Source organism: Lissotriton vulgaris, unplaced genomic scaffold (assembly GCF_964263255.1).
Source record: "Lissotriton vulgaris unplaced genomic scaffold, aLisVul1.2 SCAFFOLD_1043, whole genome shotgun sequence".
Lineage (NCBI taxonomy): Eukaryota > Metazoa > Chordata > Amphibia > Caudata > Salamandridae > Lissotriton > Lissotriton vulgaris.
In genome coordinates, this window is record NW_028252006.1 from 596,338 (window position 1) to 618,912 (window position 22,575).

The following is a 22,575-nucleotide window of genomic DNA, read 5'->3' on the forward strand; positions in this document are numbered from 1 at the left end:
ACCTTCCTCCTGTAGTGGCTCTGCGGATGCGTGGGACGGCGGCGAGGGCGTGGCTGGCGGAACGGAGGTGGCGTTTGGGAGCGTAGAAGTTGATTTGGTTGTTGAGGTAGCTCGGGCCTTGGTCGTGGAGAGCTTTGTGTGCGTGGGTAAGGAGGCGGAAGGTGATTCTCTTGTTGACCGGGAGCCAGTGCAGGTCTCTTAGGTGTCCGGAGATGTGGCTGTGTCGTGGGATGTCGAGGATGAGTCTGGCTGAGGCGTTCTGGATGCGCTGGAGTCTCTTCTGGATCTTGGCGGTGGTTCTGGCGTAGAGTGCGTTGCCGTAGTCCAGTCGGCTGGTGACGAGGGCCTGGGTGACGGTCTTCTGGTCTCTGTGGGGATCCACCAGAAGATCTTCCGAAGCATGCGCAGGATGTTGAAGCACGACGAGGAGACGGCGTTGACTTGCCTGGTCATGGAGAGGGAGGAGTCCAAGATGAAACCCAGGTTGCGTGCGTGGTCCGTCGGTTTGGGTGCGGTGCCCAGGGCGGGGGGCCACCAGGAGTCGTCCCAGGCGGAGGGCGAGGAGCCCAGGATGAGGACCTCCGTCTTATCTGTGTTCAGCTTCAGGCGGCTCGTCGTCATCCACTCGGCTACCTCTCTCATCCCTTCGTGCAGGTTGGCTCTGGCGGCGGCGGGGTCGTTGGTCAGGGAGAGGATCAGCTGGGTGTCGTCGGCGTAGGAGATTATGTTGAGGTTGTGTTTGCGTGCGATGGCCGCGAGGGGGCTCATGTAGACGTTGAAGAGAGTCGGGCTCAGTGAGGATCCTTGAGGGACGCCGCAGATGACTTTGGTGGCCTCTGACTTGTACGGTGGTAGGCGGACTCTTTGTGTTCTTCCGTCGAGAAAGGAGACGATCCATTCCAGCGCCTTCTCCTGGATTCCGACGTTGCTGAGGCGCTGCACTAGGGTGCGGTGGCAGACCGTGTCGAAAGCCGCGGAGAGGTCTAGGAGGATGAGGGCCGCTGTTTCCCCGTTGTCCATCAGGGCTCGGATGTCGTCGGTGGCGGCGATGAGGGCGGTCTCGGTGCTGTGGTTGGCACGGAATCCGGACTGCGATGGGTCGAGGGATCCATTCGTCTCAAGGAAGGTGGCCAGCTGTTTGTTGACGGTCTTCTCGATGACTTTGGCTGGAAACGGGAGTAGCGAGATGGGGCGGTAGTTCTTGAGTTCGGTGGGGTCTGCTGTAGGTTTCTTCAGTAGGGCGCTGAGTTCGGCGTGCTTCCAGCTCTCGGGGAAGGTGGCGGTGTCGAATGAGGTGTTGATGATGTCCCGCAGGTGGGGTGCGATGACAGCGTCGGCTTTGTTGAAGACGTGGTGAGGGCAGGGGTCGGTTGGAGATCCGGAGTGGACGGAGTTCATCGTGTGGACGATGTCTTCGGTGTTGACCGGGGTCCAGGCGCGGAGGGTGGTGGTGGGTGGAGGTCCTGCAGTCGTGGCGTGCGTCGGATGAGTGCTGAAGCTGTTGTGTATGTCTGCGATCTTGTTGTGGAAGTAGGAAGCGAGGGAGTTGCAGAGGTCTTGCGAAGGGGTGATGTCGTTGTTTCCGGCGTTGGGGTTGGAGAGCTCTTTCACGATGTTGAAGAGTTCCTTGCAGTTGTGTGCGTTGTTGTCCAGACGGTTTTTGAAAGCCGTTTTCTTGGCGATGCGGATCAGTTGGTGGTGTTTCCGGGTGGCGTGCTTGAGGGTGGTCCTGTTGTCCGTCGTGGGTTCCCTTCTCCAGGCTTTCTCGAGGGCTCGGCAGTTCTTCTTGGAGCTCTTGAGTTCGTCGGTGAACCATGGGGCTCTCTTACTGCCGGGTCTGCTGGGCGGGGTCCTCAGTGGGGCGAGTTCGTCCGCGCAGTTGCTGATCCACTTCGTGAGGTTGTCGGCGGCCTGGCTGGGGTTCGCTGAGCTGGCCGGAGGGTGCTGGCTCAGGGAGGCGGCGAGCTGGTCGGCTGTGATCTTGTTCCAGCTTCTTCGGGCAACCTGTTGCTGGTGGTGGTGGGTCGTCGTTCTTCTGAAGGTGAAGTGGATGCATCTGTGATCTGTCCAGTGGAGTTCTGTGGCGTGGCTGAAGGCGATGTCTTTGCTGGATGAGAAGATGGCGTCGAGTGTGTGTCCGGCGAGGTGGGTGGGGGTGGACACCAGCTGCTTGAGTCCAAGGTTGGCGAGGTTGTCGAGCAGGGTGCTGGTGTTGCAGTCGTTGTTGTTCTCCAGGTGGAAGTTGAAGTCCCCCAGGAGGATGTAGTCAGCGGAGGGGAGGGCGTGCGGGCTGACGAAGTCGGTGATGTCCTTGCTGAATTGAGTGCGTGGTCCCGGAGGTCGGTAGATCAGCGTGCCTCTGAGGGTGGTCTTTGGGTCGGTGTGGATCTGGAAGTGCAGGTGTTCGGCGGAGGGTGGGGTGTTGTCGGTGCTGGTCGTGATGCGGATGGTGTTCTTGTGGATGATGGCGATGCCTCCTCCCACCTGGTTGGCGTTGCGGTCCTTCCGGGTGATCTTGTATCCTTCTGGGATGGCGATGTCGGGCGCTGAGGAGGCGTTCATCCAGGTCTCCGTGATGAAGGCAACGTCGGGGGCTGTGGTGTCGAGGAGGTTCCAGAGTTCGATGGCGTGTCTGTGGACGGAGCGGGTGTTGAGCAGGATGCACTTGAGGTGGGTGCTGCTGGTGTTTGGCTTGGCAGGTGCTGGTGTCGGGCAGGTCCGGATGCAGGTGAACTTGCAGGTGTTGCAGCTGAAGGGTCCGTGGACGTGTCGTGGGGTGGCTCTGCAGCATCCCGGGATTCGGCCGGTGTTGAGTGCGGTGAGGGTGGCGGCTGTATACGTCAGGCGGGTCGCTCGGGGTCCTCGTGGGCCAGGGGTCCTGGCACTGGGCGCGGTCCAGGCGCGGACGGGCGTAGACGGGCTTACCTTTGGCGCGACTTCGGCGCACAATCGGCGCGCCCGCTGCGCGTGACGCTGCGCGTTCGCACGGTCGCCATATAAGGCGAAGTGCGCGGGTGGGCGGAGCAGCTGGGAGGCGGGAGCGGGGAGGGAACAGAAGGAAAAAAGGGGCGGGGTCAGCGGTGGTGGCGGGGAGCGGGGAGGGAAGACGGAGGGCGGCGAGGTAGGTGGGCAAACAGGAAGGAAAATGCTACCACAGGCACAAAGTAACAAATGGAAACAGGCACAAATGGCGATCAAAACAATACCAAAAACGAGCAACAGCAAGCAGGAAGGAAAACGCTAACACGGGCACAGAATAACAAAAAGAAACAGGCACAAATGGCTGCCGCTCCTCATGTCCGTAGTGCCCTGTTGCAATGTTCATGGTTTAATGACAAGTCCATTTGTAAACGCCGCCCCAATCATGTGATCAACCGCCGAGTTGCAGCCAATGTCAAACTCCAACTCCCAGAAGGCTATGTGTCTGGAATGCGTGTTGTGGGAAAACAAAGCCATTTCTTTTCGTTTGTTGGCGTTTACAAATCCGGGCACACTTGATAAAGTGCTCTTCTTAATGTCCTGACCCCTCGAGTCCCCGCCAAACGTTCCAACCTTCAAAGCGCCGGTCCTCTGGGTTGTGAGTTGGCGAGATTGCACCAAACTCTCCCGTGTAGTCACGGGCTGCCTTTTGAGCAGTGTCCCTTGGCTTCAGCGATGAGTAGGTGAGCTGCCTGTAAGCCCGTAACTGAGCTGACTCCGTATCTGCGAACACAGAAGTGTACCAGGAAAGCAGGCAGCCTCTTGGCGGAACGGCGGCTCCTTAACGTGTCTCTGGCCGGCACGTAATATCACCATCCACCCTTCAAAGCTATGAAAGGAAGGAGCCACACGCAGGGATTTGACAGGTGGGGTTCTTTTTTAATGGAAACTCAGGCAGCTGGGCATTATGCATTTCGGTAATGAAACCTTCTTCAGACACCCCTCGCTGCCGCTCCTCATGTCCGTAGTGCCCTGTTGCAATGTTCGTGGTTTAATGACAAGTCCATTTGTAAACGCCGCCCCAATCATGTGATCAACCGCCGAGTTGCAGCCAATGTCAAACTCCAACTCCCAGAAGGCTATGTGTCTGGATTGCGTGTTGTGGGAAAACAAAGCCATTTCTTTTCGTTTGTTGGCGTTTACAAATCCGGGCACACTTGATAAAGTGCTCTTCTTAATGTCCTGACCCATCGAGTCCCCGCCAAACGTTCCAACCTTCAAAGCACCGGTCCTCTGGGTTGTGAGTTGGCGAGATTGCACCAAACTCTCCCGTGTAGTCACGGGCTGCCTTTTGAGCAGTGTCCCTTGGCTTCAGCGCTGAGTAGGTGAGCTGCCTGTAAGCCCGTAACTGAGCTTACTCCGTATCTGCGAACACAGAAGTGTACCAGGAAAGCAGGCAGCCTCTTGGCGGAACGGCGGCTCCTTAACGTGTCTCTGGCCGGCACGTAATATCACCATTCACCCTTCAAAGCTATGAAAGGAAGGAGCCACACGCAGGGATTTGACAGGTGGGGTTCTTTTTTAATGGAAACTCAGGCAGCTGGGCATTATGCATTTCGGTAATGAAACCTTCTTCATATATATATATATATATAATTCACTGAAAAAACCATAGATTCCGGGGCGTTATAGTTAGCAGGACGTTTCACTCATACACAACCAGAGAAATTTCATCGTTATAGTTAGTTCAGCTAACTATAACTCGCGCCCCCGCAATGCACTGCTCATGACGTCACATATTACATCATTCATGGCACGGCCATTGATGACGGTGGAATTTCTATGGTTTTGTATGAGTGAAATGTCCAGCTAACTATAACGTCCCTGCAACCTATGGTTTTTTCAGTGAATTTCTAAGGTTTTTTAAATGCTAATTTCTAAATATAATGTCCCTAAAACCTATAATGTTTTTAAAGTAAATTTTAAAAAAACGTGTGTACTTTTTGTAGTGAAAAACTAACTGTAACAGTAGTCTTTTATAACTTATAATTATGGCTCCTGGTTTTATGGTATTTATTTTTCGGGCATTTTTATCTGTGTTTATCCATATTTTTTTTTATAATTGTATCTGTATTTATCCATATATATATTTTGGGTTTTGTGAAAAAAATTATTTTGAAATAAGTATATTTCCACATTTGTTTTTCTGATAAATATGCACTCATGCCTGAAGGACTGACCGTTTGCAGTCATGTAAACACACTCAGATGATAAAATATGCACAACCTTGATATTAAAATGTGCATGTTTTCATATACGAACATATATATTGCTGTTTAAGGCTCTTTAATAACATTCTTTTAGTGTTTTAACCCTCCTACTTTTAGAACAACAGAGCTATTGGCCTGGTAGTCATGATTGACAGCACTTAGAATCGCTAAAAAAATAACCCAATTTCTGTTTTTATCCACATTTTAAAATAAATACAGACAGGAAAATAGTTTTCTGTCTGTATTTATCTGTAAAAATCAGTAAAAACGGGAAAACAGGGAGCCCTACTTTTAATTTAACAATTCCTATAACTTAGGGCCCGATTAGGATGGCGGACGGACCAGCGTACATCCGCCACCCCCGAGATGGAGGGACCGTCCGCAGGGGCTGCTGCGTTCCCTCCCTCGGAATTAGGATGTGACCGCCACCCTGGCGGTCACATCCCCTATATTTAACATTGCGGCGGATGCTGCTTCAAGCAGCACCCACCGCAAGGTTAAATGTTCATGTTTTCCTTTGCATGCACTCCGTCATGTTCATCAGCTTCCCAAAGTGGGGCGATTTGTAGTCTTTTTATAGTGGGTATGAGCTTTAATTGTGAACACCTGTGTTTATGATGTATTATTTTAAAAAATCCGTTACTGCAAATTGTCAGCTTTTTGTAGCTTTAAACACTAAGAGGCCGATTACGATGTGGCTTTTACTTTCCGACTGCCGCATTATGTTGCCGGCAGTCGGAAAGTAAACTGGCTGGTCATTCCTGCTGGCTTCCAATGGGCTCCAGGAGCTTGTTGGCCTGTCGGAAGCTGGCCAGGAATCTCAAGGGCTGGCCTTTCTGCCCTTGAGATTACGAAGCATGGTTTGCAGCATGGTTTCCATGCCGGCTTGTCTGACGTGGAAACCATGTTGGAAAGCATGTTTGGGGACCCCCAGCAGGGCCCCCTTGGGCGGGCGGCCTTCAGTAGGTGGCTGAGGGGGCACCTATGGTGCCCACTATTGATCCCAGCACCCCGTAGTAGGCACCATGAGCCACAGAGTGCTGGGCTGAACCTCACCTCCTGTTTGTAGGAAATCCCAAATGTAGGAATGCGACCGAACAGTGTTCAGTCGCATCCAAATGAGGCAGTCGAGACTGCTGACCGGGTGTTGGTCGGCCCCAGGACTGTGTCGGTGTCAGGCGTAAGCAATTCCTCCAAACATCGAAATCGACCTGTGTGTATTTTCCATAGATCCGCCCCTTCATCTATTAATATCATAGTTGCAAACTTATTATTTAGAGCCAGTACAAAACTTAAAACAACTTAAAGGTTGATTATGCTTTCAAAGGACCACGTTTTGAGTAGGAAAATTATTTTTTCATCTTTCAAGCCATTTCATAGCAGGATCGAGCCCACGAAATTGCTCGTTCAATCTATCACATGCTTCGTGATTTGCCATTAGGCTAGCTCTGGATCAACTCATGTTGTCATGACAGTGATTATACTACCCAAGCCAGGTTTGCCTTGACAAATAATTTTTTCTGTTTCCGCTTCTTATTCATTGAATTCTACTTGCTTTTTTTTTTTTGTTTAACTTTGTTTTTATTGATTTTACAACAACTTTGCAGTTTACAGTGCATTATTTTCGTTTCTTTGCTTTGATCAACATTGTTAATACAAGACAGATCATGGATTTACAGGTATAGCTCGCTCAGTAACTACATACACGCCGGCCGATATTAACTGTTATAGTGTTCCTTGTCCAGCAATCGGCTTGACATCATAGAGTACTATTTTCAATTTACTTAATGCTTAGTCAACAACATAATATAAAAAACCTAACAACCTACACCTGGAACTCTTACAGTGAACATATATATGCCCCCCTGTGTTGCATATGAATTCTACTAGCTTATTATATATTTGTGTTGACGGCATTGATTATCCTACCTAAAAACATTTTTTTTAAATAAACAATTATTTGTTTTACACAGTAGCTCTATATATACTCTTGCAGACATGACATTGATATACATATAAACCAGCTTTGAGTGGGAAAATCATTTTTGTTATTTCCTCACCTTCGTCAATCCATCACAGGGTCAAACCCACAAAATTGCTCATTGTGTCTACCACATGTTTGGTGCAATGCCATTAAGCTAGCTTATACATACACGTGCCAACATAATGTTAGCCATATGTTATATTCCGTGTATCACAATCCTACATCTTCTATGTTTTAGCACTTTATTAGACGATCCACTGTAAAAATAAAAGTTGCATTATTATATAGCAATATATACCAACTCTTTAAAAACTAATTTTTAAAAGAGAAGAGCATCAGTTCTTTCTCTTGGCATCTCCATAGTGGATTTGGACACCATGATACTAAGCCTCACATCTATTCAAGTTATGTTTTTAAGATTTTAATAAGAGCTGGTAGAGATTTATACCAGAATAAATATTAGTTCCACTACTTTAAAAATCGAAAATGAGACGGTGAATTATTCTTGCCAGCTCCATAGTGGATTCGAACCCTTGAGACTACTCATTGGATCTGCCACATGCTGCATGCATTGCCTTACAGCAATCATTATATTTGTGCATACAAGCATGACATAATTAGTATTCCATAATCTGTGTGGCATAATACTGGAAAAGTATGGCACTAGTTATCTTATTAAACTATTTTGGTCCCCTGAGAGAAGAATGCTGGGACTCATGCATCTTATAGTTGAAATTATATATTACACAGTCATCAAGTTTATTTTTAGCATACTTTCTTGCTCACTTGTCATAGGAGTGTATATAGTTCTCGATTTATATTGAGTCTCAATTGTACTGTAATTTATGTATCCAGAATGCTTCCCTTGTTCCCATCCTCTCTTCAGATCCCCCCTCTTCTATCAAGTAGGACGTGTTCAATTCCAATAAAACAAATTAGTTCCAGTCCCGTTATTTCTTTGACTATCATGAAAATGAAGGACTATGGGGTACTTGTTATCACAGTTCGTTATTGCCCTTATATGTTCCATCCATCTGGTATTTATTTCCTTATACTAGATCTGATATACATTTTGTCACAAATGCAAATCATTGCATATATGCAGCTATTCGTATTGTAGTTAATAAATGAGCTAATGTGATATTGCCCTTGACTCCTGTAATCTGAAAATGTTTCAGGATGGTCAGTTACATATTTGCAACACACGCATTTACTGCATCTGTGTGAATCTCTGGTAAGTGTAGTGAACATTGTACCTTCCGCCTTGTTATCTCTTTTGTTCACTTCATATGTTGCAAAGGCACTATTCTAAGTGCCACTTTTTTAAATAAAGGGAGAAGGCTGCATGTGTTCCACCCTCACTGGGCCGGTTTTGGCCCAGGGAGACCCATTCCCCGGGGCCCAGCGGTCTTTTGAGTGTGAGGGTGCATACACCCCCCCTAATCCGGTGCCGACCCCATCTCCCGGGGCCTGACATAATTTTTATGGGGATGGGGTATGCAGCACCCTCCCCAGGCCGACTTAGGCCCTGGGGCCCCCATCAAACTGGGGTCCGAAGTCATTATTATAGGGAGGTCCAGCGTAAATCTTAGGGTAAAGGGGCGCCCGTTCCTGGCCCGATTTAAGCTCCTGTAACCCCATCCCCCATGACCTACCAACATTATATAAAGGGAAAGATGCATGCAGCCCCCCTCTTTGGGCTGATTTTGGCCCTGGGGACCCCATAAACAGGGTCCTCAAACTTTAAGGTGGGTGCCGTGGTGCCCACCCAAGGCTCCCACCTTAGTCTTGTTGGGTGCTGCAGGGGAAGCCCTGCAGCCTGCACAACCCCAACTGCAACCCACATACATCGGGAGCAGTTACCAATGCTACTCTCTTCAGGCAGGAGCAATATTTTGATCTGTTGTGTTGCCAGCCTAACTGTGGGAAGTGAAATAGATCAAACGTCTGCTCCCAGTAGGCAGGTGCAATTTTGGAAGCTCCCATCCGCTGGGAGCGGACTTGGTGTTTGTTCCTACTTGGCAGGCATTTGAAAATGCTCCCCCCCAAGCAAGAGAAAACACAGGTTAACCTGCCCGGAAATGCCTATGTCCTGGGGTTAGACTCTTCAGAACATAGCTTGCGAGCTACCCTGGAGTATTGCGTCTGCTAGCCCCTGTCCCTTAAGGTGATTGCACCAGGGATGGGCTCCATGGGGTCTTTTGAGGTTTGGGTAGGGGGACTGCGTGCCCCTCTCTCCATTTTGTAAAGTTTCACATCTGGAGGTAGGCTCCCTGGGCCCTTTTAATGCTTAGGGCTGTGTGGCCCCCCTCCCCATATACAGAAATTTCGGCCCCAGAGGTGGGCAGCCCCCCTCCCCTTTATGAACACAGCTCCAAGGGTGGGCTACCTGGAGCTTATAGTTATTAAATCTGGCCTGGTTGCCTTTTTGTTTCCGATCCCTCAAGAGTCTCACAGGATTGTGGAATGTTTTGCTGTTTTTTTCTTTCTGGCCCCAGGGGGCTTGCTCTGGTACCCCCACACCCCCACCCCCCATGGTGCCGAAGAGGTTAGTGTTATCCTTACCCTGCCCCCTTATTTATATATATTTATTTTATTTTAAACTTTAGGACAGGGGACTAAGTTCATGAGTCCTATTAGGGCTGTCAGCAACATTTTCTCATGTTGGTAGCAGCCAGTCAGAGCCTTCGCTCTCACAGGCGCCTGAGAAAGTTCCAAGGGAAATAAATCTCCCTGTGCCAATCAGGAGGCCCTTTATTTAAATTAGCACTCCCGTGAGAGACTCAACTGCCTAAATATACAATTATTTTTTACCCTAAATTTCGCAATAATGGTTGAATGGATTTACACCAAATTACAACAAGCACAAGATCTAGCTTCCTTCCAAATGTGGTTTAATTCCTTTCAGCAGTTTTTGCTGTAGCCTTGTCTGAAGAAGGCTATGGAAAATGAATGGGGATTTTGCATTTTGTGACCCTTCTTTTTTCTTGGCCCCCGCTTGATGGATCACCCCAATACTTTCCAGAAAGGAGGGAGATGAACTTTTATGGGGAAAGTGTTGTGAAGAGTTGTCAAACCGGGCCAGATTAGCGAACCAAAAAATGTTCTTTCTAAGGAAAAGCGACGTAGCTATTAGTGACGACCACCGCCAGGGTATATATTGTATGTGATCAAGGACAAGTGTTGTCCGAAATGCGTCGTAACTGAGGAATAAAGGAACAGTGCCATAGTTTCCCAGTGGTTCATATCGCTCTTCTTGCCGGTTTTGAGAGTCAATTTGTTTTTATGGATATGAATATATATATATATATGAGGTACGTGGCGCTCCTTAGGCAACACACAGCAAATCAGCCGATTAGTAGACACAGGAACCAGCAAGACCCGTAGTTTGGTGCAAATGTTTTTTATTTTAGTTTGTAGCCCAGCACCAGTCCGCCATGACGCGTTTCGGCTAGAGATAGCCTTGATCACATGACGTCGTAACTGAGGAATAAAGGAACATTGCCATAGTTTCCCAGTGGTTCATATCGCTCTTCTTGCCGGTTTTGAGAGTCAATTTGTTTTTATGGATATGATATATATATATATATATATATATATATATATATATATATATATATATATATATATATATATATATATATATATATATACATATATATATAAAACTTCAGAATTTCTATGGTCTTGTGTATGTAATACGTGAACCTAACTATAACGTTGCTATGACCTTTGTTTTTTCCAGTGAATTGGTATGTTATTTTTTTTAACATAAAGTAATATATAATTGGAAATGCGATTACCCACAGAACTGCAGAGGATCCGCGTCCCTAGGCCTGCAAAGTTTTTTCTTTAATAACTCCAAAATTACTGAACAGAGTTACACCAAATTACAAAAAGGGCTCGCTTTCTGCCTAATTTGTTGTATATCTGTTCTGTGGGTTGGCCTGTAGCTATATCTAAAAATTGCAAAATCCCCATAGAGAGTGCATGGGTAAAAATCATTGTGGAAACACCCCCTTTTTCTCAGACCCTGCTTGACCAATCACCCCGAAACTTTCCATGCAGAATTAGACAAAGCAATCTTTTTTTTGGAAATTGTCTTGAAGATTCATCAACGGTACCAAAGTTATTAGCTAAACAAAAGATGCATTGTTGAAGGGAAACGTTGGTCCTAACTATAACTACCTACTGGCTATCATAAGTAGGTAATATATAGGAGCATCCTCCTAAATAAAGTTCTGTGCAACAAGCTGCCGTGGTGTGCGTTCCATTTCCTTTTGGTAACCTTGTTGATATTTTTCGCGGCCCCAAAACCGCGAGGAACTGCACCGCCATCAAACGATAAATGAGACTGCGTGGGCGGCAATTTTTGACCCGACATCAGCACGACAGCAAAGATAATTAGCTCAGCGCGCTGGGCACGGAGCCCACCAGAGAAATTGAAATAATTGCCTAAACAATTGAAATAATGCAGCACCCACCGGAGGGTTTTAACAACAGACGCACTACGAATACCGGCATGCAACCCACCAAAGGGAGAACACATGACCTATTAAAGCCGTAATGATCGGAGGATGATGTATATGTGCAGTGGTGTGGTTTGTAAGCTGCTGACTTTCAAGGTAACACGCCCATGAAGAAGGAGCAGGAGGCTCCGAAACCGGTCGGCGTAAGAAAGACTGTGCCCCTCAAGCTGAGCATCCTCCTAAATAAAGTTCTGTGCAACAAGCTGCCGTGGTGTGCGTTCCATTTCCTTTTGGGAACCTTGTTGATATATATATATATCTATCATGAGTGATGTAATATGTGAGGTCATAAGCCGCACATTGCGGAGGCGTAAGTTATAGTTAGCTCAGGTAACTATGCCTACTGAATTTCTATGGTTTTGTACGAGTGAAATTTGAGCCTTTCTATAACGTCCCTGTAATCTTTTGTTTTTTCAGGTAGGCTCACAATCACTTGGAGATTTCCACTGCCATTATAAGTAAATCAAGACATTCACAGTGAGCGCTAACTATCCATAGTAATTAAATAGTATTCAGATACGCCTTAAGCTCCTCGGATTTAGCAACAAGGTGGCAGTGTAAAGTTAGGCATAAAAGGAGGAATTAATGCTCAGGAGTTCAGGTGGGGAGGAACTGGTTTGGCCTTCTGCAATGTGGAGTTCCGCCACATAAGTTGAAGCATGAGGTTTGCGAAGTAGCCCTCCATAGGGGCTCTCCCCCTCTCTCCATATGTCTGAGATTGGGCCTCTTTGCCTAAATACTATGTTACCTGAGTCGCTTTATCTTGGTATTCTGACAATTTCTTGCGGATATTGGCAAATGTGGAGGCATTCTGGGAATGAAAGAAGTCCGATTCAAGGGCACGAATGTCAGCTTTAAGTTTGGAGAGTTACCCGCAGATACCTTTAAGGATTCCAGATTGCTTAGCAATACAGACACCCCGTATAACTGTTTTAAAAACCTCCCACAATGTGAAGGGAGATTGCACAGAGCCTGCAATTTCTATAATGGCTGTCCATATTTCTTCCCTGAATACTGTGTCTCGCAGCGATCCTGGTGGCAGACACCAGGTGTAGGCTCGGGCAGAGTTTGGCTAACCTGTAGAACAAGCTTTACCGGTGCATGATCGCAAAGAGTATGTGGCTGGCTAGTTATTGATCTGGTCCAACTCTGCGCGTCATTGGATATTGACCAAAAGCCAAATGTTGACCCTGTATTATAATGGGAGAAGAGGCATGTTCCTTAACGCACATCACAGTGTGTGTGGCACCAGATATCCTGTAAGGGATTATCAAGGATCAATGTATTCAGGGTTTTGGCCGCCTGGGGTTGGGGTGTCTGAAGATCCTTTATATGGCGATGGAATCCTCGAGTGGAACATTGAAGTCTCTCCCAATAATATGGTCCGGGTGCTGACGTCTGATATTTGTTTCCACACCTCGGTGAGGAACCCCGGGTCATCAGTGTTGAGACTTTACAGTCACAGGGTGTTTGTAAAGGGTGCCCACTAGTATATTGTAATGGCATTCTTTGTCACTGAGACAATCAGTTGTTTGTCAAGTGAGACCCGTTTTTATTAATTTTGTGACTCCTCTGGCTTAGTTGGAATATGTAGAGGAGTAGATTTCACCCCACCTTCGTGTGTGAAGCCCAGGTGCAGGGACTTTGGATAAGTGGGTCTCTTGTAAGAAACAGATATCAATTTTGTTTTGGTTGAGATAAGCGTGGACTAGCTGTGACTTTCTGCCGTCGTTTAGCTTTCGTTTATTCCTTGTGAGACAAGACCTACAAGCCATATTATTTACTTTGGTCTGAGTCTGTATTAATGGAATTATAAGGAATGACATTTGGTGGTTTTAAAAAGACTGTGAGTACAATATGCAGTGAGAAACCTTGAAGCGGAGCAACAGTGCATGACATTTAACCAACAATACTGCAAGAATCCCAAATTCCCTCCCACCCACACCCCGCTGACTGAATGTGTTAATCAAATACGATAGTGTCTAGGTGGAGACAGGCTATCCAATCAGTCGACTGGAAAACCTCCCCACCTACCCCTTCAGCCCAAATGAGGGAAAGTAATTGTGCTAGAAAGAAAACACCAACCCCCCAAACAGGTTGTGACATCCCTCTCCCAACTATAAAAAGAAAGAAAGAAAGAAAACTGAAAACTGACACAGCAAATCGGAATTATCTCTCAGGGACATGCAGTCACTAGGCAAACCACCCTGCCACATCGGCTGGGTGGCCAAACTATTGGACCGGGGGGTTCCAAGACGTATAAGAGCATGTATATATGCACAACTAAATGAACTCCAAACATAACATTATTGGTATCAATGAGAAATCACTAGCATGGTATTAGGTTTTACCCTTGGGGAGGCAGCCCACCCCCGATGCCACCTAATTAGGAAAATGTCCATGTGTTGTGAACTGAGGGAGAAATCAATCATTGTCACTTAGCTGAGCTCCTGTAGTGGAGTGAGGTGAAGTCGCCGGCGATCGACGAGTCTTGACAACCTGTTTGGCAAATTGTAGGACACGTTTGACCTCTGTGAAAAAATGCATTTTGCCCTCGTATGAAATCCTCAACTTGGCTGGATTTAGAAGATCATATGGCACACCAGCTTGTTGAAGGATCCTCTTGGCAGGTAGGAAATCTCGGCGGACCGTCTGAACCGCCATGTTAAAATCAGGAAAAATTGAGATGTTGTTACCTTGATCATGTATCACCTGCATTTGCTGGCCAACAGGAGGACCACATTACAATCCCTATAGTTCAACAGGAGGGCTACGATGGGACAGTTAGGGGCACCCACCGGTGGCCTGAGTCCAAGTGATCTATAGGGACTCTCCACAATGAAAACCAGAGACAGGTCTGTGCCAAATATGTCCTGCAGCAGGGTCTCGATGTAGTCCTCCAATCCTTGAAATGGCCATGGTTTCTGGAATTCCCATTATCCGGAGGTTGTTGCATCACCAAGGGGCCTCCAGATCCTCATTCTTTTCCTAAATTAGCTCTAGCACTTTGTCCATCCACAAAAGGGGCTCCTTGGATTCTGCCTGTAGATCGTCTGCTTCTGATACCCTGGTATCCAAGTGGTCCGGTCTCCTATCAAGTTTGTCAACTCATTCTTTGACATGGTCAAGTCGATTAGTTGAAATATCTAGTTTGTCTATGGTTTTCAGACTTGCTTGAACATCCATAAGTATCGTGCAGAGATCTGCGTCCTGCATGGCATTCCCCTCCTGCTGTGGTGCATCAACTTCAGGATCCCCCAATATGACGGGTTAAACGCCTATTTTCAAAGGAGAGTTCATCTGCTTTGCATCAAGTTTAGCCATTGTCAGACAAAAGGAAAATTAGTGGCAACATAAAGGTTCATTCTGGCAACGTTAGTAGGGCAAGCATCACAAGAAAGATGCCCCATCCTTGTTGGACAAGGATGGCCAGAGGAAGAAGGGAGTGTCCACTCAGATCGTATTTGGCCCAGCCACACCCTTCTACACTAGCGACATGGGGGGGCAAGAGCAGACCTCAACTCCAGGTCGGTGCCCAGTGACAAGAGAGCATGAGGAGTATCGAGCTGGTGCAAGATGATGTTGATTGTAGGCAGACTGTTGCTGCCAATGGTGTGCTTAGCTGGTTCAGGCCGAGAAATCCTAGCTCATGTAGATCGAAGGACAGGTAACGGCAAGAGAACCACCCCGCAAAGCTCCAATTACGCCATTAAATACTGAGTGGTGGCAGCTGGACAGATGGATGATGAACTGATGGTATCTATAACCATTTGACTTTGTCTTCACAGGTTTTTGGGAGCCCTAGTGCTAGGAGTGTCGGCCCAAAACATGCAGATTGCTGTACTTATGAGATACTGATCTCTAGGCCCAGAGTCGGTACCTTGACCTCAATACTCGTAGTTTCAGCCAGCAAGCGGGTAGTGCCCGAAAGGGGCCTGCAAGGGGACGGGTCAACTTGGGCAGTCCAGCTGAGGCATCGGCTCCAGTCTCCATGCACACCACCTGTCCGGGTGGGATCCAGCCCATCCACGCCACAGAACAGATTAGCTGCACCCATTCTCCATGCCTAGCAGGGTGAATTGCGTGCAGCCAGCAGCCAGGTGGCCGAACACACCCCTATGGTCGGCCAGCAGGCCCTGAAGTCCCCCTCTCCCCCCCCAGCTCACCTCTCCTCCTCCGCACAGGACTGCCAGCAGTGCCACATCGATTTCGCTTGGTGGAAGCTTCTCCTTCACACGCTGCAGCAATTCCGAGGAGCCAGATAGCACAGGTACCTAGCACTGACCACAGGGCACAGCTCCGACAGCACCGGATTGATCCGCAGCTAGTCTGGCCAGGTCCGGCTTCCAAACTGCTCAGCCGTGGATCGGGTGGGAGCTGCCAGCCCCTTAAGATTATCGAATACGGCCCAGTGGGTTTTCTTTGAGCTGTGCCTGTGTTTATATGCAGGTGGGATTTCCCAGGGCAGTCAGATTATGCAGTATATAAAAACTGCAGCAAAAATCTTCACTGCTCTTGTACGACCTTGTCGCTGCCTGTCCGTATCTAGGTTCCAGTGAATGCACCGAGTTTTGAGAAAGTAAAAGCAGGTTAAATTTTGAAAAATTTTGAAAAAAGAGCGAAAAATGTGAAGTTTTATATGGAAAAGCCTCCTTGCAGAGAGAAGTAAAATGATTAAATTGGACGACTTCATCATCCAAAAGAAACAAGCATTGACACATTGACCTTTATACTGTAGTGCACCAGGACAGAGATAAACAACAACCTTACACACATTGACCATGTAGTTGACATACACCACACATGCACGTTGATGTACAGATCACAAATATCAAGATCAGCACACATGCAGACACCCCCGCTCGCCGGTCATCAGTCTTACATGTACTAGTACATGCACGCCTACTAGCACTCATGCACATTGCCCACCAGATATTACTAGCACCCATGTAGACAGATCACTAACTTTAGACTTGTCATGCCCACCAGACATGCAATCACAAAAAATGCAAATCTTTAGACATACAGGTCCCATAAACATGTACCAACACATAGATAACAGACTCGTAAAGTTATACATACACATGGCCAAACAGCACTCAACCAGGCACTCGGACAAGCATGGAGGCAAATCTAGCGCGTGCAGTCAAGTATGTGTACCATATCATAATCAGTTGCCCACGGGCACTGTGTTATCTGATGGGCATGGTGTTATTAGACAAAGCACAGGTCTACACTTTTTGGGACATGCTTATTCTTGCTGGAATCTTGCTTTGAGGACAGAGAGTACATCATTAAAGCAAAGGAGACATGGACAAATACTGGTTCAAATTTCTAGCTCCAGAAACAGGCCTAGTATGTAATTCCTGTGATTTTGGGTCTGATTCACGTGGTCTCATGCAGTGAGTATAGATACAAGAGTAATTATGCAACGCCGAGATTCGGGCATACTTGGGTTCAGGTAATCAGTGTAGGAACAAGCCAGTTGTGCGATTCGTGTGCTCAGCCCGTTTTTAGGATAGGAGTCAATCTGGTTAAGGTCATTGAGATTTCTCATTCATGGATCAAGACCAGCATACCTCTGAATGCCCGAGAGAAATTATTCTTGATTTGTTAATGGAGTGGCCCTACAATTCGTGGTTGAAAGCATGATACAACCTTTAGCAACATAAATAAACATAAAGATACTTTGGCCACATAAATATAATTTGGCCACAATCAGTCCTGAACAAACTGCTATATTTATAGATTATCATACTAATAAGTTTACATCATAGATTTCATTTAAAGGTTTCACAACAAAGTACATGTAATTATTTTGCAGAACCATTGTACCGGAAGAGGAAACCGATGTGGTAATTGCTATTGAAGATGAAAGTGGAAAGGAATTGTCCGTGGAAAGGTAAGGTTAAAAAAATGTATGTATATGAAAATGTCTTAATGTAGATAAAAATGTATATGTTGAGACTAATGATTACCACGTACGGTTACGTTGAAGAAACTGCCCTACACAAAAGCGATGTCAGGGCCACTTATTTCCTCTAGGTCTCGAATCAGATTTAAGAATAGCTTGTTAACCCTTGGAGATCCAAAAAACTCTGTGGCAGATATTGGGAAAGAAATCCTACTTTCATTAAATGATGGACAACGGTGTTTCTCCTTGACCCATCTATTTTTCTTTTCGAAGCTCTATATAGCACAAACCTGACCCGATTGCATCAGAGCGCTTTACATAAACACCAGTTCCGTTACAGAAGGACACATTCATTTTTGTTAGGCACAGGGAGATTAAGTGATGTACCCAGAATCACAGGATGTTGAGCGCCTATGCCGAGACTCGAACCTGGTTCCACAGATTTGAGAGCGACTGCCCTAGTCCTTAGGCTACATCCTCTCCCTACCATTATTTTGCATTTCTACTTCTTTGACAATCTTTGTTTTGGCTTCGCAGAAAAACCAGACGTCCAGGTTTCTGTTATATACTGGCATGTCAATGGCAATAATGCATTTGAATGCCAGCAGGCTATTATGGTAGAGCGATGGCTTGCCCATCAAAAGTGACTCCCATGTGATCCTATTGAAAACAGTTAACAACATGGATCTGAGAGTGGCAACTTAGGGGGTGTCACAGATCAATGATACATGAGATTCTGGAGGAGTGCATCAGTGCAACTGATGTTCTATGATGCGCATGAGACAGTGGATAGACTTGAAGTTGAGCTATTGCCCTCCCATACAGGTTTCAGAAGCATGACTGATTTTATTCTGTTCCTCTGTTGGTCATCGACTGGCCACAATAATACCTGCTTTTACCAAAACAGACAACACTCAAAGACAATGAATGAAAATAGGTTACCTTTTAATAAATTGTACCTTCTATATTATGGAGAAATGCCACACCAGTTTTATAAAACCGGCTGTTGACGCATTACTGACTGAGTACTGCGCATACTTGGGAACGCAGTTGAACTACTGTCACAATGTGCAGCTGAACAGACTGGTGGCTTTTCTGTTCTGACAGCGAAGTTATGGAACTGACACTGGCCTCTGCGGAAGTCGATTGAGAAGGCACTTCTTCCATTATCTGAATTTAAAGCTTAAACTTTTTGTTGTATGTGCTCCAAGTCTTATCATGATCCACCTCACATACTTAGCTAAATCCTCCTCTGAAAAGTGTGAAACGTAGACAATGGTGAGAATGTAGAATATTGTAACATATTTACTCCTAAGAGACTGTTGGATGTCAAATTCTCTAATATAGACATATTAGTATTTAACAATATCTATGGCAAGATAAGATATACGTAGGTGGGTGTAGATTAACTCTTATAACTCCACATCTTCCTACGTTGAAGGCATGATGCTAGTTGATATCATGCATCTAGTATTGTTACAGGTTGATATTTAGAAGTCGATGTTGTGATTCCACACCTTTAGAGATTAAGATATTTGTATTTTGCCTCTTTTTTAATTGGAAGTCCCTTAGTATGGCACCCAACAAACTAACAGTGTTATATCTGTCTTTGTTTTCCATCCCCTGAATCTGATCCTTGATCACACAAACGTAAAGGATAATATAAGTCATGGTGGTATGGTCATCACATGGTAACATTTTCCATCCAATACATCTGATCCTTGAATACATAAATGTGATCACATAACATAGGTTTATATAGGAACTTCTTAATTCACACTGTATGCTCGAAGGATACAAACATCAAGGAGATGCATTCTCTAAACGCCCAATGCTAAGCTATATATGACACGCATTGGTTTTTCATTAATCAAAGTAGCATTGAATCTTGTTGGGAACACACTTAATAGATCCTAATACTGATTGATTTCTTCTGCCGGGATCACAGTTGACATCTGTCAAGCTAGGACTCACTGAAACACACAACAAAAGAGCAGTGTTCACAATCCTGTGCCGGGCTGAGGTTACAGATAGAGTCATTTTAGAGGCCAGACGTCTAGCAATGAGCATGCTTATTCTGTTCCATGATCTTCTCGTCAGCCAAAGGCACTTTGGATTCAGGGGCTGAGGCGTTCATTCACTCCAGTGTGCTGCTTCTATAGCTGTGTGTGTTTTCCTTCCAGGCGACTCCATTGGTCCACAATGACATTTCAGCATCTGAGGTGGTGTTCAGTGCTATGTGACAGTTGCCATTTAAAAGGAGGAAAAAATCCCAAACAATGTATACATTTTTTCTGCAGGGCTACATGAACTATGTGCTTATGGGGTCCCTGACTCAGAGGACATTGTTTGAGGTACTTGACTGGTCTCTTGTCTCTTGTACTATACTAAGGGGCATATTTACAAGAAGTGACACATCATCATCGATTCTTCAGATTTCTTGTGCCTGCAGCAAACGGCCTGATAATGCCATGGATGGGCTGTATTTACAATACAGTGCTCCATGACGCAAAGATTCACAGACACATCAGAAATTCCGATGCATCTTTTGGTGCTAAAGTGACGCATTGCTGGAGTTTGTCGTAAGACTGACTCAAGTCCAGTAATGGATCGGAACACAGAGACAAGTCCCATGTTAAAAGTCCAGTGTCAATCCTTACGCCTGGTTTGAGAAGGTGTAGCGATTTTGACACAGTTGAGTCGTAGAGTGACGCAGTGAAAAGTTGTAAATGTAACTGTGTCCGTTCTACATGGATTTTAATGTGGGAACGCTTACCCTGCATACATTACACCTGGTGCAGGTATGAATTGACGCAGACCTATACACACTGATGCATTGGGCCCAATGCGTCCGTTTGTAAATAAGGAGTAGTGTGGGGCACTGATTGGCTGCTGCTGCGCTAAAAAGAAAAGACGCTGCTGCGCCTCTAGCTCCTTGTAAATATGCTCCTAAGAGTACTTGTGGTTGAACTCTGACCTTTGTCTGTGGTACAAAACATAAGCCAGGATGGACCACTGCAGCTGTCTGCCTCACGTATTCATCTCTTCCTCGTTATCACCAGCTACATGCAAATTGTTAGGAAGATCATTGTAATAGACTTTCATGGATTTTTCAAAATGCCCTTTTCCTGTGTATCCGCTAAGGCTCAGGGATTGGGGCTTAATTGCTGTTATTATCTAAAGAAGAGTCTGGAGAAGTTGTGGGAATTCCCTTTCTAGCTAATGAAGTTGGTGGATTTTCCTGACTACCACTCCACCATTATCAGAAGTAGCTACCTTTACTGCTACCTGAGGTGAACATTCTTTTTATTCTATTTCCAGTGCTGTATTGTGAAACTCTCATGTATTGTCCATGATTGCCACCAGCGAAGCAACAGGTAGAACATACCTGCCAAGGTTTCAGATTGCTATGTGTAACATTTTCATAATTTCAGTGTAAATATGAGTGACATTTCAACGACTATGAGTGACACTGTCCGTCACCACTGACCAGAGTTTACTGTCACCAGTGTGGCCCAAAACTATTTAGTAAGTGCGACTTCAACTATGTTGCACAGCTCAGGGGTCCTGAAAAGTACTGTGCACACCGCAGAGAGACTAGACTGTGTGTGAACTTCAGCAACACAGGGCACTGGCAGGCAGTGATCATGACCGCACTAAAACTGCTCATATTATCAACCATTACAAACCAAATTTAGCAGAGACTGAGAGACCTTATACACACTTCAGGTGGGGCACTGACACACACTTACTTTGCAAGGCTACTAGCGACAATTCGTGGCCTCAACAATGACTCCTGTTGCAAACGCGCTGTGGCCTCTCACTGGGCTGCAGTTTTTTAGACACTGTCACCTCTCAGCAGCAGCTGCAGCAAAGTGGTGTGCTGGGCTCCACAGTGGCCGCCAGCAGAGGGGATAGGGTCCGAGTCTGTCTGGTCGTGTGACAGGGGCGTAACGCAGGCTCCTGCAGCCCCCGCGGTGCGGGGGACCCTAAGCTCCAGGGGGCCCCTCGACACTAAACTCTGGACAAAGAGTTCCTGATAGAGCCCGTTAGGGGGCCCCTCTTCACACCGTGCAGGGAGGCCCCCTCAATCATCGTTACGCCAGTGTCGTGTGACTTAACATTGATTTTAAAATTTAGTTTTACTGCGCGCCCACAGTGGTGCAAGCTGCACAGTGCTGCCATTTCTGCAGCCAGCCTCTCCCAATGGAATTGCAGCCACCCGCTCGTGTCGCCGTGGGAGGCAGCAGGACATCTCTGCCTACTAGTCTCTGTGTCGCACGTCCTGTTGCTGTGGCGCGGTGTCAGAAATCCAAGTTTATATTGTTACAATGTAACTAGCAGCTCAGCCCAGCCAGCCCCCCTAAGCCTGCAGGGAGGAGCGCTCACACCACCGAGTGCTGTCACTCCACCAACAATGAGGTTCAGTTAGCAATTTGGAGATAAATAGCAGTGCTGTGGCTAAGAGACAGACGAGGCAGGCACCATGCATATAATGATTACTTAACATTTCAGGGCGGTGATGCAAATCACCACACTAAAATACGTTAGTCTAACGTCTGATGCGTGGTGCTTGGCAGGGACGAAAGAAGTTTCATATGAACTGATGATTGCACTCAGCATTTTTATTTATTTTCCATGGGTCCCGAGTACATCAGCAATGCAACACTACATAACTCTCAAAAGAATTCAGAGATGAAGATGGCACTGACCATTTTCATCTACTTCAGTTTTTTTAAATGCACTACTGACATAAAGTATATACAGATTGTAGAGTTATTCCTAAATATTTTTCATCCGACAAAACTGCCTGTTGTGCCATGGCATGACAGTATCTGGGTGTGGATCTTGGGATATTTTTATCCTTTTTGATATCATTCTTTTTCAGATCTCTTTGAATCTCTTAAAAACTTGATAAAGAGATTTAAAAATGAAAACTGCCTGTTCTGGCTCCTCATG

At 46.3% G+C, this 22,575-nt stretch overlaps 1 protein-coding gene across 1 annotated transcript in view; it reads left to right on the plus strand.

The window, feature by feature from the left end:
- Positions 1–22,575, plus strand: part of LOC147662694 (uncharacterized) — a gene marked incomplete at its 3' end in the record, with an annotated part of 662,849 nt that overhangs the window by 473,282 nt on the left and 166,992 nt on the right. The window contains exon 22 of the mRNA XM_086950972.1: positions 17,527–17,604. Within this exon, the coding sequence (XP_086807098.1) occupies positions 17,527–17,604 (78 nt within the window). The remainder of the gene's footprint in view (positions 1–17,526; positions 17,605–22,575) is intronic.